Source organism: Tachypleus tridentatus, chromosome 9 (assembly GCF_004210375.1).
Source record: "Tachypleus tridentatus isolate NWPU-2018 chromosome 9, ASM421037v1, whole genome shotgun sequence".
In the NCBI taxonomy this organism is placed as follows: Eukaryota; Metazoa; Arthropoda; class Merostomata; order Xiphosura; family Limulidae; genus Tachypleus; species Tachypleus tridentatus.
Window position 1 is genome coordinate 40048194 of NC_134833.1, and position 20031 is coordinate 40068224.

Sequence of the window (20031 nt, forward strand, 5' to 3'; positions counted from 1 at the left end):
TCTATGGACATAATTCGAGAGTGATTTACTTTGTTTATCCACAGACCTCTTTTTTATTCTCTCTACTTTTTCAGGCCAATTATTTTCACTCAGTACTGTCAGGCAGGAATGAGATTCAGTCCTTTTCTACAATTACTCTGCTCACTTCTTCTGTTTTGTGTCCAATCATATTTTAATCTTGGTTATGTTCAGTGAGGGTCTTCAAAGTTTTGTTGCCTGCACTTATATCTTTATTCTATGCTTTTTTTTTAAGGTGAGGTATCTTCTGTGAGTCACATTTAATCAGATTTCTCTTTTCTCTGTCCTTAGCATCCTGTTTGAATTGCCCACTAGTGGTCACTATGTGGAACTCCCCTAATACCTTTATCTCACATTATTTGTATTATAAGATAGTCTGTTCATTTGAGGGGTTTTGTCTACCCCCTGTAGCTACCTTAACTATTCCTGCTAGATTATACTGAAGGGTATTTTTATTTCTAGCTTTCAGTGACCCTTATTTTGTTTTCACAGGATTCCCCTTTGGGACGAGTGTTGCCCAGGCAGATGTGCTTTTATCAAACGAATTCTGCACTAACCACCAATATTTCACTATAATTACTACTGGTGGCAACAGGCACTGTAAAAAAATGAGGTGTTCCATAAGACTACCTAGGAACTTACCAGGTGATATTACTGCACTATGCTGGACTGCCACTCATCCGCTCATTAACTATCATGAGTAAAGCATAATGGAATTCTGCTCATCTCTTTTGATCATCAGAATGAATAAATTGGGGTTGCTTTGCTTTTGAAAACTTAGGTAACAGTTCACCTATTGCATTGTTTCCAGAACAGCTCCTCAGGGCTTCCCAACACTCATTACTCCCAAGAATTGACTAATGGAGCTAGGGGGTCCTTAACACACACATTTTCCACTTACTGTGATGGTGGACAGAGGCTTTTACTCCAGAGTGTTAGAGTGCATTCCTTTACTCTTGAAGAAGAATGTGAAGTTGGGAGTCCTGCATGTCAGTAGGTGCAATGCCAGCTTATGTTGGAGCCCTCTTGTAATACCAGTTCAGATTTGTTGTTTGGCTAACTGGTTGGGGTGTGCATAGCCCTTATTTTTTTTTTATCACTATCAGTTCTATAAATTGTCTGTGTAAGGAGGTCTATTATTTGAATGATGTGCCTACATACAGTACCAGTACAGAGGGTGCATTGACATCGGTAGAGATTATCATGAGACAGATATTGTTAAGGACAACTGAGTGGTTATAAAATACTGAAGGAAGCAAGAAAAAATTAGACTAATGCTCAGATGGGTTAAGAAGAAACTTTGGTGGTCAAATAATAACTATATAGTTGGTGTCAGCAGAGGTAAGTACTTTTGGAAATACATTTTTAATCTAGGATAACCATTTGTTTCTGCTAATTAAAATACAAGCATTTGTGTTTCACAACTTGCTATTCTTAAAATATTCAGTAACTGTATTTATTCTCATGTTCAAAATTCAAATATTAAGCTCAACATATTTGTAAGGCATCATTGTATATTCATATGAAATATTAAGCTTATCTTAATTTTTTAATACTGATTTTATTGTACTTGTTTACCAACAAAACAGAGTTTAGAAAAGTCAAGAGAAAAATCAAGAAGAAGTAGTGAAAATGTGAGTATCTTACAAGTCCAAATTTATGTCATATTTGTTAACAATGTTTTTGTAATACATTTTTCAAATTGGTTTGCTAAGCTGGTTGTTTCAAGCATCATTTGTGCTGTCTGATAGCTTGAATTTTATTCTTATGTTAAAGAAAGTTTAAATATTAAGCTTGGTATATTTTGGATATCTAATTATGCATTAATATGAAATAATAAACATGTATTAATCTTGCAACTACTGATTTTATTGTACTTAGTCACCAACAAAACAGAGTTTAGAGAAGTCAAGAGAAAAATCTGGAAGAAGAAGTGAAAAGGTGAATATCAAGTGTTTCAAGTTAATTTACTGTACTGGTTGTTTCAGCTTACTATCATCAGAGAAATGCATTCAGGAAACCAGCTGGTACAACTTGTAAACCTTGGTGAAACTTTGATTATGCAGAAAACAAAGTACATATTGCAGTGACTAGTTCAAAACTGCTTAAATACAATTTTGAATGATGGATTTTCTACCCATGGTTACCATCTTGTTTGACCGTGTTGTTATTGTAACACATTTTTTTTATTAGTTTTTATTTTGAATAATAATAAATGTTGTTAGCTTTAAAACATTTACAATTATTTAAAACTTTTGTATGAATAAGTGGTAATAACTTGTTAGATTTTAAGTGAACAAATCAAAGTCTAATGTAGAAACTCTGCTGACTTATAGTAAGATAATTTTCTGGTATTTGCTTTCTCAACATGAAAACATTTTTCTCAAGATATTAGACATTATGAATTTTCTTATTTGCTTTAACAAATTTCAAGTAATTTATGTTATTGTGAAGTGCAAAATTAAAATGATCACACAGTTCTTTTAAAAATTATTTTTAAATGCATATATCATTGACACTTAGCCTTAACTGTTATCTGTTGTTTTTCAAGTTCTGAAAATCAGCTGCTGTTGGTGGTTTGTGTTATCAGGATATAAAACCTGGAAATGTTTTAAGGGAGGGAGGAATTTATTCTTAAAGTACATGAAAATCTGTGTTAATACAGGTAAAACTTATTATAATGTAAACATTACAGAATCAGAGGAATATTCATGTTTGAAACTTCTTTGAGCCTGAACCAGCAACCATAAATTCCCTTGAAAATTAATTGAAATTGTAAAAATAGGCTATAAGGTAGATAGATCTAAAGGTATATGACAATAAATATCACATAAGTCTGTAACTCAGATTTATAATCTTTTGTACAACTTTCCCTAGAAATGAAAAAATTACAGTGGAGCTGGAGTCACACACACACACACACACAGAAATTAACAAATGGCTCTCTCTGTGTATGTTTTGCAAAAACTATTAGCAAACAAAACATATATACTTGAAAATTCATATCAGTTCTGCAGAATATAAATATACAATTCTCCAAAACATAACAAATAGATAACATCTTACTCTAGTGGAAAATACTGTAAAGTTCTTACATCACAGGGACAAATGTCTTACTTTTACAGGTCAATGCAAGTATTGAAAGATTAAATTTTATGAATAATGTAATTATAGACCTATGAAGTGAATGAACTATTTTAAGTCTGAGAATTTTCCAACAACAAGTTTTGAATAAAAACATAATTTTTACAATGTTTATGATGGGGAAGAATAATTATTCAAATTTATCTTGTTTTTACATCATGTTAACAAGTTCAAATTATTTATTTAACACATTGGCTGCCAACTGATCCTTTAGTATATTGTGTGTACTTGTTTCAGTTGACTGACCAGTGGGTTAGTTCTCTTTCTTTGGAATATGCCAGTTTGAATCCCTTGTAATTCTGAAACAGCACTACCTGCTCTCACCCAAAGTTATTTCGACTTTGATTTGCTCTCTAAGCATTATTAAAATTTCCAATAGTGCACTAGTTTCTATATCCCTTCATGAACATAAATTTATATCAGTTTCAACTTTTTTATCCAAATTCTGCTTTGTACCTCTGACTTCAAGATTTAATATGGAAGATGATGAAATTTGCACCATAAGTAAAATGCTAATCTCCAGGTATCAGAGTTGATAATGTCTGCCAGGGGATGCACAGGCTTTACTTCAAGGGGAGTGTGTGTTTTATGTTCAGCTGATGAATTTTTCTTTTTACATTATAAGTTTTGTGTCTAGGGATATTACTACTGTGTAGAAATTTTCTTTTGATAGGACTTTCCATCTGTAACTGCACCTCCACGTAATCTGCTGGGTTAAGTATTGTTCTTTTTCCCAGGAGATCTGCAGTAATTTTTTCAGTGTGTATTTCTCACTCCCCTTAGGTATACCTATGTTCAGTGTGTTTATGTGAATGGACCTACTTTCTGCACTCAGTAATTTAAGCCATTCATGTCTTCTATGCTTAGTGTTTAGTAAGTTAGATTTATGTACTTCATTTACTATCTAGGTTGCTTTAGTTTAAACTTGCATTTGAAGTGTGATTATTTCGTTATTTTATTTTGAATTTGTACTTTTCACTGTTAATGATATTTCATTTGTAAGTTTCCTTTCTTATTACAAGTTACATCTAATAGGAGATCAGATTAAGACTCCATTTGTTAATTTTCTAAGCTTATTCAAGGCACTTCAACTAATAATTTTGAATGGATTGTCTATTTTGCCCACTTTGTTACCTGTTATGTTATGTGGCTTGTACTTGTTCCTTTCATGGTTTGCCTTCCTGTTCCATTGCATTACTCTGTTTCCCATGATCTTTCATATGTTATGCTCTCTGGTTAAGTTCATTAACTTATACAACTGGTATATTCTGAAGTGTTCATGAAAAGTTCTCATCTTTATAATGTTTCTTCATCCTAAGTTTTACCTCTAAATGTGTCTAGTTGCTTGAAACTGCCATTTTTTAAGGCAATTACTCAGACATTTCCCAATACATTTATTACTCTTTTACCTGCACATTGTAGCCATGTCTTCCTTTGATCAGGTATTGTCTTCCTCCTCTGGCAATTCTTTGACTGAGGTAAGATGACATACTGTTTTTTATCTTAATTCATTGATATACATTATTTTTCAAGGTCCTACCTGATGGTGGGTGTTGCTTGGTCAGTTATGCTGAAAAATATATCTTAGCACTAAATCAGTATACTTTTATAATACTTATTGTGGAGATGATGTGTTTTTGTAAGACCACTAGCCACATAACTGGTGGTGTGTTTATATCTATAAATTTTTTATTATCACTGTATTTTATATAAAGTACTGTCACTCGTGGACTTCATGAGTAAAGTAAATGGAGATTTTTACTCATCACTACTGACCAGTGATTCTTATAATTGGGGTCTTTCTCTGTTTATTCCCCCTCTTCTCTTCAAGTGGAGCTCAGGAGTCCTTGCCAGTTCTGGTTCCCAGCCACTGGAGAGGTGAACCATGAAAATTTCCCTCAGGAGTGGGGTTTGTACAATAAGCCAAATCAAAATTCACAGTTCATATGTGTCCACTCTATTAAAACAGGACTGTTGTTGTCATACTTAGTATTATGTAATGACATAAGCTTCTCAGTCTAAGTTGCTTCTCTCTGGCAGACCACATTTGTCCTATCCATATACATTTTATGGTCCTTTAGTTCTAGCCATGTACCTTCCCAAATTCTAACTCTCATTGTGTCACATGTTTACACTTGTTTCATATATGGATGACCTGGGTACTGTCTCTTGTTCACTGGTGGATTCTGTATTAAGTGACATGGTGCCAGACTTCTATGTTCTGCTTTACATGTCCTACTGTGTTTGTAACTGGGTGAAGAACATACCTGTTCCAGAAGTATTGTTATACCCTACAGGTGCACCTCTTTTACTAATTATGGCACATCTGTTTTTTCACAGTGATTATTCTTCACTTGTTTGACTACTATTATGCCTTCACAAGTCCCTCCACTTTTGAAGTGTGGGATTCTAACTTTAGGTGAGTGGAGGTGTCACCATTTTGAAAGTAAAAATTTTATCACACTGAAAATATTTATTGGAGATGGGTACTTACTCCTCTCACCCATTTATTACTCTTTCTCCACATTTTTTTTTTCTAGCATTTCTAGTTTGTATCTGCCAGTTCTTGAAAGTGAAGGTTATGCTGGAATTATAGAGGGAGCAACCTGTGCTGGTATAGGTGGTACAGTATGAGTAGTCACTTGATCAGCACCTTGTTGCAATGGTGCAAAATTCAGAGGGTATAAAAGACTGGTATGCTGTTGAAAATTTTAGGGGTGCTTAGAGGGCAAATCAAGGTTGATATAGCTTTGAGTGAGAGCTAGTAAGTACCTATTGGAAATAAATTTAACATGTTGGAAAATGTTAACATCAGGCTCTACGTACTAGATAAACCAATTTGGACAACATTTGGCAAAGGAACTCAAGTTGACATCCCAAATTTAATTGGACAGACAATTTGAGGTTGGCATTTATATCAGTTTTACTCTAATGTCACAAATAAGGCTGAATTGGTTGAGGGGCACATCAGACCTCTTTGCATGGATATTGTCAACTGTGGCACTAGTTGGTCAGAAGTAGACAACCAAGTCTCTTGTGTTGAGCAAAAACAATAAAAGCTGATATATAGCCTTGAAATTAAGTGTATTTATTGACAATATATGTTATTCTCTAAAATTTTTTCAAATCCAGACTCTGATGGATATGTTGCTCATTATCTTAAATTTTACAATGTAAAATATTATTGGGAATATATTTCATAAAGTCATTTTTATTAAAATAAAAATTAGTATACAGGTACAAAATATTTTGAGTTTTCTGCTATAGTTTTTAACATTGGCTGAAATAAAATAATGTTTGCATATAAATAATGAAATCTTTAGTTTTCAGTTCCATAAAAAGTTAGTAACATTTATTTTGATGCTTCTGGTTAAAGTATTAGGCACATTGCAGGCTGTCTTTTACATTTATTGTAACATGAATGAAAATTAAAAGTGTTAATGTAATAATGTCTGGTGCTTCAGTAATATTTAGATGTTTATTAGTTAACTTTCAGAAATGTGTGTTTTTAAAGTAGTTGTGAGTTGATTAAGCAAATGTGGAGTTTAGTTTCTTTACCTCAAAAACATTGTTATTTAACACTGGCTTAGAGCAAGGTTATTAGTGCAATTTTTCTAATTGATTAATCAACAGCCCCATTAATCATTTAGTGCAGTGTTCCTGAAGTCATGGCACATGAAAAATAAAAATAAAATGTTGTTAGTAGGTACTGACAGCCAGTTGTCTTCCCTCTAGTCAGTTGTTTAAGATGAAAAACTTGGTGCTGGGTGTTGCCAGACAGCTCTTTTCCTTTTGGTCAACAACTTAAGATTAGTGATAGTTATTAGCCTTAGCAGCTTTTTCATAACAAAGACAGGACGAGCAAATTTGGTGGCATTAAGTATTGAACCATAAACCTTTGAACATAAGTCATCCACTTCCCCAAATCACCAAAGTTGATTAGTTTAAGTAACTGCAACAGTAATTAAAAACAAACTATAAGTTATGAGAGTAAGGTTGGATACAACAGCCCATTATATAAATTTTGTGCTTAATAAAAAGTAAACATAGAAGCAGTATTTTGATTACTTAAATAGTTGGAATAATCAAAAACATTTATTTTGATTAATATATTCAATTAGAAGTTTAATTCATCATTTAGTTTATGTGAAACTAATTGGTTCAGTTGTTACTAATAGGTAAACAATTACATTAATTAATCAATTAAATTATCTAGCTGTACATTGCATTCACTATGTATGCTGAAAGAGACAGAATGAAGTTTGAGAATTTTCATTAAGTTAGCTTGTTTTTAGAGAAACATAATTGTATTAATATCCACACCCCCTGTTTTTTGGTAATTCTGAGGTCTCACTGGGTTTTGATATTTGTGGTGGGCACAGCACAATTAGCTGAATGTATAGCTTTGTGTTCAGCAACACGGAAAATTTGGAAAGAAAATTTGGTTGATAGGTTAATGGGTGTGTTTATTTCAAAAATGTTTTCGCCACCAAAAAAAAACTCTTAAATAATGTGTCTTAATTCAGTATTCAGGACAACAAAGTCTAGACATCAGTAGAGAAAAATCTGCAAGACCAAGTGAAAAGGTGAGCACATGAAATATGAGAAATATTTTTACTTCAACAATATTTATTTTTAATTGTATTACATTTAAAGATATTCATCTTACACTAGTTATATAGAAATAAGAAAAAATATGTTTGTTTGTAAAATTATATTTAATATTTTGTATTTTCTAGATGTGTTAATACTTTAGCATGTTCTAAACCAAATTTTTATTTGAAAAAAATAGATTATTAGATACTGGGTGTTTGATAACATTGGTAAAGGAACTCAGATAGACATCCAAAAATGTTAAGTTTAACTGGACAAACAGTTTGAATTTGGCACCTATTTCAATTTTAATTCTATAATGCTACAAATGAGGGGTCAACTGTATGAGAACATCAGCAACATACATTAAACCAATATGAAATGAAATTGGCATTTTATGCTATGTATAGTATGAGTATTTTTACATCAGGTAAATGGTTGTAGACTATTACAAGGAAACTTGGAGGAAATTTTGAGAAAGGATGTGTGTGTAAACAGCCCCCAAACAAAATCTTAGGGGTGTTCTAAGACTCAGCAGGCTTCCTTCACCCTTGATGCGAGGACTATACAACAAAGTGAAAAAAAAGAAAGAATAAATATATGCATTTAGTTGCATACATATGTATTTATGCACATGAGTTAAAGAAATGAAGTACAGGCAGAAGCAGAGACATAATTGTGATTAAGAGTGCGACAGTTTTTGACAAGTACACCAACAAATCATGGTTGATTGTGGCAGGCTTTGATTGTTGGATCCAGTGCCTTGGAAATTTTGATGTGGGGGAAATGGGAGTACCCCAAGAAACCCTCTTTCACAACCATGGTGCCAAAATAAAAATGCTACAACCATGCCAATATATCACTGAAAAGCAAGAAAAAAAAAGATTAATAAACAAGATTGGCAGTTGTGGTGTTAGTTATTCTAAGATTTAGAATAAACTGGAAGGATGAAAAGGTTGTATCCTCTCATTATTGTCTCTGGGATTGGAATAAGGGCAGGGTGAAGCAAACTTAGTGTTGAATCTGATTGGACAAGTTATTTTCCTTGTGTCTTCTTGAAGTTGGTCACCATTCTGGGTTCTCTAGTTTTTTTTATTTGGTGTTTTGCAGTGTCTCAGTTTATTGAGTCTCTTCTTGGTGTGTGTAGATTGCATGGGCTTTACTGCTTGTTCTAACAGAACTTTGCAGGTGGATAGTTGTTCATTGTTGGTCTTTGGCATTGTGTTGACCTCTGTCAGATGTTTGAGTGTGGACCTGCTGGGGTGGTTCTTGGAAGAGGCTGAGCTTCAGTGTGGTTTGGCTCTGAAGTGGAAGAAGTAGTAAAAGAAGCCATTAATAAGTATATTTTCAGTGTTTGATTTGGATGGTGTTGCTATTTTTGTGAAGCAAGTTAGGTTTCTGGGGTATGGTGTGAATGTTATACATCATGGATCTTTTTAAAGTTAACAGAATTTTTCTGTGGTAATGGTAAGGACAATGCCCTGAGAAAGGCAGAGAAATAGTGAATATTAGACTGGGGAGATTTACAAGTAACTGGCAGATTAGAATCTCATGGAGAGAATAAGGAATCAAAGTCTGTAGGTGCTTGAGGTTAAATGTAGATTCCACTTTTGTGTAGAAGGCTGGTCTTGGTAGGGTTTGTGGAGACATTGGGCTTGTATTTCATTAGGAATGCATTGATTTCCGTTAAGGAGAAATTATCTAGGATCCTGCAGATAATGACAGAGCAGATAAAAGTGCTGAACAGTGAGGATGATCTTCCCATGGGAGGACATCTCTTGTGGTTGTGGAATGCAGAACAAGAGATCTTCCTGTCTTGTCATCTGAAGTGACTGAAAATGCCATAGATTCTCTCCAAAATGATCTCTGTGTATGAAAATGCATAGTTTGTTTGTTATGACTTTGTATAATGGAAATGATTAACCAACTCTCCATTTACTAGCGTTATTTTTTAAGCCTTCCTTTGCTACTTATACTAAAACCAAATATACCAATACATCAAAAGTAAACAAAAATGATTATACACTTCATCCTGGTCCTTCATTATTTTAGTAGTTACAAGGAAATACCTGGTTAAAAATAATAAAATTACATATTTTTGCAATTTTCTTTAATAAATAGGTAAATGTATATTTTAATAACTAGTGACTATAAATTATTACATTTGAGCAATTTTATATTTCACAAAGGACTAATCTTAGAAATTGTTGCCATGTTTAAAACAAATCTGATCCTCAGCAAGATAAACTATGCAATCAAACCATTGGTTGTTAGGCAAGCTATTATTGGAGATACAAAACATATAGTATTTCCAAACACTAGTGTGCTGTTAAGATTTAAAAATAACAAGAGTTCGTTGGATCAACAGTAATACAATTTGCTAATGCTTTATGAAAAGGTTTTGAGCCAGATTATGTTATTCCTGTCTCTCAACAGACAGTTTTCTTATACTTTAGACTGCTTGTATGTACATATTTATTTTATGTTGCTCATTATGTGTTTGTTATCTGTATGTTTTGATACCAATTGATTTTACTGTAAGGATAAATTTGTTGTGGACTGATGACATTTTCAGTTTATTTTTTTATTGCTGTCGTATTTAATACATGTATTGTACAGTTAAGAAATTAAATATATTTTTGTTAAATCCTTCATACCCCTTGTGTATTTGAGGCTTTTAAAAAAGTGAGTTTTTTATATAATGTTACAGGGTAATAGAGACAAATCCAGTAAAGGAGTCAGACCAAAGTCTTCAAAACCCAAGGTGAGTATTCATACTTTCTCATAGTTGATATTTGCACTACAGTCTTCTGTGAAGTGATGTAAATTGAAGAAATGTTTGTGATTATTCAGTTGTTAATTTTTTAGAGTGCACGACCAAGAACTGCAGTTCCTGAAACTGAGGAAATAGAGGAGGATATAGGAACAACAGAGAAAAATGAAGATAAAGAAGTAGAGGAGCTTATTATTCCTGAGGAAGTTTTAGACAGAGACAATGGGTGTGTTAATTATTTCATGAATAATAGCATCTATTATCACTGAACTACAGCTGGCTTTCAGTCAGGAAAAACAGATAATCTCGGTGATACATTTATTATTATTGTTATTCCTTATTTTCTTCTTAATTCATGATTGGTGTGTTGTGGACAGATATGGTTGTTAAATATGTTTATCTTGGGTGATGTAGTTGTTTATGTATTTTTCATTATATTGGTGTAATGAGCTTTGTTTATTGAGTGAAATATTATTTTTTAAAGTTGTTAGTATCTTTGTACTAATTTTAAAGTATGAAGTGGTCAGATGTTTAACATTTAATTTCACTTGTTTTTTTCTTATTTCTGTTTTTCAGAGATATGTTTGCAGTGTTGCCAGAACAGGTATGTTTGAAAGCATGGTATTAATTATCTGATATTTTGTGTTATCCACACACACCTAGAGATAAAATCAAGAACAAAAAAAGCTACTTTTGTAGGGAAGAACCCTATTCTAATACATAAGTAAATTGACAAAAAGTGATTTATAACCATGATGAAAATTACTTTTTGTAGATAACATATTACATGTTTCCATAGAGCATTGGTATGTCTTCTCCAGTCATACTGAAACATGTGGTATGTTCTTCGTGTGAATAAATTGTCATTTGTGAATTAACTGTTATCTGAATTATAGATGAGTGCATACATTCTTCAAATAATTTTCTAACATGAAGTTTGTTTCACAGTCTAAAATCACAATGTAGTTTATTTTTACACGTGAACTATAAAACACGTGAGGCACTTCTTAATTAGTTTGATTTTAAATGAAAACTAAATGTAGGCATAGTGTTATTTGTTAACAAACAAACAAAGTAAAAACTACTGAAGATATATTCTTGATAGAGAGTTTTATTTTGAAATACACTTATAAATAAGCTTATATTACATAAGACTTAAACTTTATGACTTTAGTGTATCCATTTTGAACAGCTCAACTATACACCTCACTCCTGAGCTACCATCTTTCATCTGTGAGTGGTTTGTTAAAGTTAAAAAACAATCATATTTATAGCTTTCATGTAATTGTGTTTGAGATAAAAAAGATGCACTGTGTCTGCCTTTCCAAGCTAAGTAAATATGTGGTAGGAATGTCATATGTAGTTAGTTAAAGTATGGGTTTTTATACTTTTTTTTTATTAGCATTATGAACAGAAAGAAAAATCTGTTGAACTTGCAGACAATGAACCTGATCCCAAAGAAGATTATGAAGACTTTGACTATGGAGATGAAGAGTTTGAGGTAAGCAAACATCTTGTAATTCCTTGTTAACCTTCCCATTGCTCAGAAAAAAATTGAAATTTCTTCTGAAAAAGCATCTTGAAAACAATTCAGTAAATTACAGGAAAGTAGTTTCATTATATGAGTAAAAATGCATTTATTAGGAGGTTGTGATATTTTATAAATCTAGCTAGTATATAGCTTATACATTTTTGTTTATAAAACATACTTTGCTTTTCTATAATCGTTTTAACATACAATTTTTTTTGTAGAGACAACTTTTCAGTTAATGACGTATTTCTTTTTTTTTTATATTCTGTTTCTGTAATTCTAGATATATTCTTATTATTTTTTAACAATTTAAATAATGTATAAGAATAAATTTTTAAGTCCATATAAGAGCTTGTTATGATTCTTTAAACATAGGTTGTAAACCATTGTTAGTAAAAAGGCATTTTTCTAGAAAAGTTGGCTATGTTTATGTTTGGTAGTACTGTAAAGTAGAAATGTTACATTTCTGCCAGCTTGTTACTGGTATTTGTAAATGACTGTTAACCTGAATTTGACTTCAGAAGGTCAAAACATTGTTCTCAACTTTATTTTTAATAAGTTTTAATAATCCATACCTGTCATGTTGAAATACAAGATTACTATTTTTCTTGTTCCTATAAGAATTGTAAAATTCTTTTTGTCATTGCTAGGTTACCATTGTTATGTACTCTTTGAAGATTAGATACACATCTTTTGATAGTTAAAGCAATCTTAAGTATAAAATGTTCTTTTGTCTTATAAAACATTGAAATATCTTGCAAAACTGTGTAAAGATTTAATGTGTATGTGGTCTGAGAATTATTTTACAGTAGGTGTTATTTACTTGTCAATAAATTTGACAATATACAGACAGTAAATATGTTATTTCACACTTCTTGTTTTGAAATAACATATTCAAAACAAGTCAAACTTTTTAGAAAAATTCTTTACACTGTGGATATCAAAGTTGTATCTTAGACTATAAATAATTATCTTTTCTTGTCAAAAGTCCACTAAAACTGATTCAATTACTCCAGAGTCCAATTGAAAAGGTGAAATATTTTTCTTTCTTCGCAAGACTGTCAGTGAATAATTCACGCCACCCCATGGGTTACTTCAGTTGTATCTAAAACTTTAAATAATTGTCTCCTTTTTTCAAAGTACACACAAATGGGTTTAATTACTTTAGAACACCCATTGACAAAACAAATTATTCTCCTTATCTCTATTAATTTGTCAATCTCACTATAAACTTACACACTTTCTGCTTTATTCTGAATAGAGGTGGTATATTCCACATTAAAACTCAAATATTTTGTGGAGTTTCCTTCACAAGCAAGACTATATATTGTTACTTAACTGAAGTCATGATATCTGTTTATCTTTCTGCACATTATCTCATTGTTAGTTGAGTGTTTTTAAAGGACATTTTATGACAGTTTTAATTTATAAGAGTCATTGTGGATGAAATCGATTTCATGTATGCTGAAAGAAAAAAGAAAGTTATCTTCACATGGAATCAAGTTCTTTTTCTAGGAGCGATTACCGCTTTGATCCAGTTTGTTTTTGTGTAGAAATTGAGTGATCTTAGTACATATGTTTAACGTGGCTGTAAATATTAACATATTACAGCTTCCTTTTGAGTTAATGAAATGCTAGTTTTTCTGGCAGATTAATTTAGAATGAAAATGTTAATTTAGGACTATGATTCAGACTTTGAAGAAGATTCTGGAAGTGAACCTGATGATGAAGAACAGAGTAATCAAGGAGAAGCAAAAAATGAGGAAGGTCCAGATAGTGGAATATACAAGGAAGAACCAGAAATTACATATACAAGACCTCCTTTACATCACTCCCACTCTGCCACAGCTGAAGAATCAGTCCAGGGCAGATATATAGAGGTATTTAATAAATAAAAAAAGTTTGCTTTTGCATAAAATTGTATTCAAAATAACTCATTCCCATTAACAGGATGTGTTTATCAACTGCTTTAAAATCATAGTTAAAATATCAGTAGTATTTAAAACATAGATACATATTTTTTGGGATTAAATTTGTACAATACTTTGGGGCTTTTGGCTTATTTTAAAATAAAATAAAAGCTAAAACTCATTGTGCTCTTAGAAATGATACAAATTTAATAAAAGAAAATCCATGATATTTTGCTGCTAAAACTTTACTGAGCTGTTTACAGAATATTTCACATTTTCTTGTTATACCTCCTTTGAAAATTTCTAATATGACACTGAATAACTGTATGATTATTTCACAAGATTTTGATCTATGTAAATAAAATATGATTAACAATTGCAGTGTTTTATTATGATAACGATGAGTTAAAGTGTTTTATCTTAGTTTAACAGTCATTTGTTTATGAACATGGTTGTATAATGAAGCAGGAGATTCTTGGAAAACTCATTCAAGCTACATCATCCCAGTAAAGTTTATAAACCAGAATGACTTATCAGAAATACCTGTGTGTAAAAATAAAAATAATTTTTTTGCTTTAAGGATGAAAATATTCATGTAGTTGGACGTAGAGAACCACCTCCATCACCTGAGAACAATGGAGAAGGTGTCAGTTTAGAAAATCACAAGCAACAGCTATCCTTAGAAGTATTGTCTGGACGACCACAGACTGCTAGGACTTTTATCAATTTTTCTTTTGCCAAGAAACATGAAGAAAAAAACAAAGTATTAAATAAAACTATGTAAGTAATGTGGTTTATTTTTTAATTTTTGGAGTATATTTTTTTTAATTCTAAGAACATCTTGCAACAGAACACATTTTTTTGTTAAGTAATTATGCATTAGCTGTTTCAAAAGTAGCTATTTCAAAAATAAATATTATCTTAATATTGTCTCTTAATTTATGTTTTATGATAGAAAATTCTCTAACAATTTATGAGTAGGCCTTGTGTCTCTGATCTGATTTCTTTACGTAGTGTGTATTGCTTTATAAAAGATTCACTGAAAACCTGATTTATAAAACATGAATATTGATTATGCAAAGGTTAAATTATACAGCTTATGATGCAATAAATTTTTCATCACTGGATTCTGTTCAGTGATAATAAGGTGGGCTTTAACTTAGCATTGTTATTTTTATCTGATGTTCAGTATAGTGGTGTGGTCCACAGTTACATTTTATTACATAATGAGAGAAAGTTATATTCAAGAATAATTCAAGCTATCTTTAAATATCAGGACTAGCTGCCCATCTACTGTTAACTTTGGAGAGTCATTGCACCTTGTCGTTTTCACATTTAAGTTTGTGGAAGGAGTTATGTGTATCAAGTATTAAAATATTCACATTATCTTGAAGGCAGAATAAACTAATGAACTGAAAACAAGCCATCTAGAATTCTCCTCTATCAGTTTACATTTGAAAATAGTTTTTAAACTGTAAGTATTCTTTTCTAAAGAGGAAAATCATTTACAGGTTTCTGCCGTATGACTGGATTACGTCTTAAACTAAAACTAGTGAAAATTGTTATAACTATGCAAGTACATCGCGTATTAAATCCCAAATCCCTTTCACTTAATGGCCAGGTTGTTTAGTCTTTCAACTCTCAGTTTGTGTGCTATAGGATCAAATTCTTCTTCCACCAAACATGCTCATCCTTTCAACCATAAGGGCATTATAATGTTACTTTCAATCCCATTATTCATTGGTAAAATAGTACACCAAGAATTGGTGGTGAGTGGTGATGACTAGCTGTTTCCCTTTCATCTTTCATTGTTAAATTAGGGTCAGCTAGTGTGGATAGCTCTTGAATAGCTTTGTAAAAAATTCAAAACAAACCTAACTTTGCATGTTTAGACTAGTGGTGAGACTGTTGTAGAATTGTAGATTGTTCTCAGTTATTACTGTAACCATCTTGTCCTGTGCCAGTGTTTTAAGTATCCACCCCCCACTGTGATAGAATTTACAGTAAACACACAGTCAATTGCCAGTGTTTACAGTAAGAATCTCAATTCAGTGACATTATGTACAGTAACCAACTAACCCTATGCCAGTGCCAACAGTAACAACTTAATCCAATGACAGTGTTTATAGTAACCACTCAAACCTGTAACAATGTTTACAGTACCCAACCAGTCCAGTGACACCATTTACAGTAAGTAATCAACCTAATTGCAGTGTTAACAATAACCACTTAACCCAATGACTGTTTATAGTAACAACTCATACCTGTGACAATATTTACAGTTATCATCTAGTTCAGATTTTAAAGTCATAGTTGAGTGAACAAGGTTTACCCTCTTTTACATAGGGTTTACTTCCAAGGTAGAAATTAATAGAAACAAAATACAACTTAATTTTATGATTTCATTTTGTAATTCTCAGCATCAAGAGATAAACCCTTAGTTCCACGTTTTACTTGGAAAGCTGTTTGTGATTGAAGACTATAAAGGTATATAAAAACTAGGTCAATTCATTTTCCTCACTTAATTGACCTAACTGAGCTGGTGAGAGCTGACATTGCTTAGAACTGTAGTTTATCAGTTGATCATGGTATGATTTTGGTTAGGTAATGTGAATTTATAAGCCAGTTGCACTTGTTAAACAACAACTTAATGCTTAATAATGGGATAATCTTAAAAATTAGTAAATAACCAAACAGTTGTAGGTTATTTGTATTTGTAATAGAATTTAGAATTTCATAATAAAAACTAGAAAACTGGTGTCTTTTGACTATGAAAGAGTGCATAATACTGGTAATGAGAAAATTTAATAACAAAGTCTATAAATAATTATAGTGAGATCTAAGAAGTTTTGTGGGAAATGAACAAGCAAAAGTCTAAAAGCTGATATGGATGAGTGTTAAAGCAATGAATTGAGAATAGAATTTAAAGGTCAGAGTTCATATTTAGTAGGATTTTATAGCAATGAAAAATGGATAATATATATCAAAAAGTTGTGCATTATTGTAAAAGGATGCCATAACAATTTGTTTATAAGGAAGCAACATTTGATTGTAGCCCTTAAATATGCGTGAAGTAATATCATGAACACAATGAAGAAATAAGCAGATAATTTTCTGACTGACTTTATATAAATAAGCAATTTTATAATATTTGTGTACATAGTGAATAGCCTTTGTGTGTCTTGGTTGTAAGTAATCTCTAGATAAAGCTCATCTGCGTTGTACACTGTTTTCACTGGATGGTTGAAACTTGTTTTAAACTATTATTGATAGGAATATTGAATAAACATAAGTAGCTGTTGAGTTTCTGAGATCAAGTCTGATTGGTTTGAACATCACAAACGTGAAACTTTGAGGTGACACATTTTGAAAAATACAGGTTAACGAAATTTTTTGTAGTTATTGCCAATGTTGTCTAGTGTAATCAATATAGTGCACTATAGCTTAGGAGAAAGAATACTTATTTAAATATATATGATGAAGAACTCCTCACTGTAAATAGTATTTATTATTATCATGATAACTGGTAGTAATTTATGGTGTGATTTTTATTATGTTAAACAGGAAAAGAGGAATGGAAGTGTTGGAATTTGTAACGCTGGATAGTTCAACTTTTGATCTGTTTGATTTGCCTCCTGTTAAATATGAAATTTACATCCGTAACTTTGGCCGATCAAACACAAAACAAGTAAGATTTTATCTTTTATCTAGACATATTTTGCTCACATTATAAAATAGAAGTACCTAAAGGTATTTGTTGGTATGACATTTAGTGAATTCTCCATATCAGTATTTCAGTGTATGTCATAATGGGCTAAGTAATGAATATTACAATTGTTTATTTTGTATTTAGAGTAATTTTCATAACATTAAACAATGCAGATTAAATCCTGTTTTCCATAGCATGCATCTGTAGTTCATGATTTACTGCTGTATTTTGTAATAATGCACCATTTTTAACACATGTTGACCATTGAAATAATATTCAGATTAATTCTATAATAATTATAAATGCAATAAATTTATTGTTTATTTAAAACTAGTAAATAATAAAAGAACCAAAGGAGTTTTAACTGGAATTAAATTTTATTGGTTTTCAAACAAAGAAAAATATGAATCCTGAAATACATGCTTTTATTAAAGACTTAAGTAAATTGTAGGTCATTGAAGTGTAAAAATTATAACAAATTTATAATAAATGCCATAAAACATTTTTGAGTTTCCTCATTAAATTGTTTTTAAACTTTAATAGCTCTACATAAACACTTCTTTCAAATGGAACTTTGTTCCTGTAAAAAAAATGTTTTTGTTGTCAAGGTTGCTCTGTTCATTTGCACAATGTTTAATCACAAAACAAGAAACTCATGTTGAAACTGTTTTACACACACACACACACAACTACAGTTGTTGTTGTTTTTTTTATAATAACCCTATGGTGCTTTATGTTCAGTTACGATTACCCTTTCATCAGTTATGTAGGGATCTTGTATATTGTTTTTTTCATACAAATTTCAACTTGTGTCCAATGTGATTATATGTCAAGCTTGAACAGTGACATTAAAAACTTTCTATTCTTTATTTTTTTAACAGAGCTTGCAAATTACAGCAAGTATAATTTAAAATGTTCAAATGATATTCATACATGCAACTTTTATACATTAAATTTGGAAAATGTGTCTGGCACTAACAAAGTTTTATCATGTACTGATATGTATTAAACAACAACAACAAAATAGTCATCATGTTTGTGTTTATTACATATTCTAGGTGACTGTACAAACTGATAACTTTGAAGATGAAGAAATACAGACTGATGAACTTGACAACAGAGACAAATGGACTCAGAAACCTCCTCATGATCATTTAGGAGTAGGAGGTTAGTAGTGTTTGAAATAAGCTTATGTATAATAGGAACAAACTGTGTTAATTAGTATAGTGAATTATTGTATCATAATAATTAATAATAACTATCTTATGTGAAAACTGATAAATGAAAAGTGACTCTGAGACCAGGACTTGAAAATCCTGGCTAACAAGGCTTATGCTCTAATCCTGAGATGTTCAAGAGTATAAGTAATTTTTTTTTACTTTTCATTTATAAAGCCTTTTGCTATGACTATGATTACCACATCTCATTGGTATAGCACTAAACTTGTTAACCAGGAGTACTAGAGCTGATTTGCTGTTATTAGTTTTTCACATAAAATATTCAGTATTAGTTCTTGTGATATATCTAATTTGTGGAGATGATAAAGCAAAGAAGAGTTTATTTTTCTCTCCCTATGCAGGTGTTTTTCTTTCACTTTAACAGTCTTTGACTTTGGTTACACCTATTTCATTATACATGTTAATAGGTAATTTATATTTAAAAACAAATTCACAATTTTCAAAATATGTAAGGATCATTTGGGCATATGAGTTCTAGCATTTATTTTATGTTCAATATTATGTTCACTTATGATAATTCAAAATACAGGGAAAAATTTGTGTTCAATTAATTGTTCTTCAAAATATTTTGAAGGCTGTCCTCGAGTAGCTACAGGTTTTGGTGTAATGTACTTTTCAATAAGTCCCTTGTCTAACTGGATAAGGAACATCACTCTAGTTTTGACAGAGCTTTCATGTAATAATGATCTAAGATAAAAGAAAAGAAGAGCAGTTAAAAGTCAAGTAATGTGATTTGTGAGTTTTTAGTGTTAAACTAATATTTAGTACTAAAACTGTGTATTTCATGGCTGGATGCACCAGTTCTTTCAATTTAGAAATGATTGCATTTCATTGTTCGTATCAGTTAATTAATCCTTGTATTCCTGATACTTGATATCACATTTATATTTATATGTAAATTGTATTTTTTCAAGTATCACAAACTTTCTACAGAGTTTGAGGCTGGTTATTTTAAAACTTTGAGGATCATAAGTAAAAGATAGGGTCACTACTCTAAAGGGTGTGTGATGCAGCCACTTTTTTTATCCTTTCATTTGAGGATTATTTGCTTTCTTCTGAAAGCTGTTATTGCTTCCCTTTATTAAACTTTGCAGCTCTCACTTTCTCTGGCATAT

General features: G+C 31.3%; 1 protein-coding gene across 2 annotated transcripts in view; it reads left to right on the forward strand.

The window, feature by feature from the left end:
* The window catches only part of LOC143225110 (uncharacterized), a 93754-nt gene that overhangs the window by 34801 nt on the left and 38922 nt on the right, over positions 1-20031 (forward strand). For both annotated transcript variants that reach the window (XR_013013616.1, XM_076453897.1), the window contains exons 5-15: positions 1608-1652; positions 1900-1959; positions 7689-7748; positions 10466-10519; positions 10624-10754; positions 11105-11132; positions 11931-12029; positions 13739-13939; positions 14550-14749; positions 17534-17657; positions 18737-18845. Coding sequence is in view for 1 of the 2 variants with exons in the window: in XM_076453897.1 (XP_076310012.1) it covers positions 1608-1652; positions 1900-1959; positions 7689-7748; positions 10466-10519; positions 10624-10754; positions 11105-11132; positions 11931-12029; positions 13739-13939; positions 14550-14749; positions 17534-17657; positions 18737-18845 (1111 nt within the window). In the remaining variant the exon portion in view is untranslated. The remainder of the gene's footprint in view (positions 1-1607; positions 1653-1899; positions 1960-7688; positions 7749-10465; positions 10520-10623; positions 10755-11104; positions 11133-11930; positions 12030-13738; positions 13940-14549; positions 14750-17533; positions 17658-18736; positions 18846-20031) is intronic.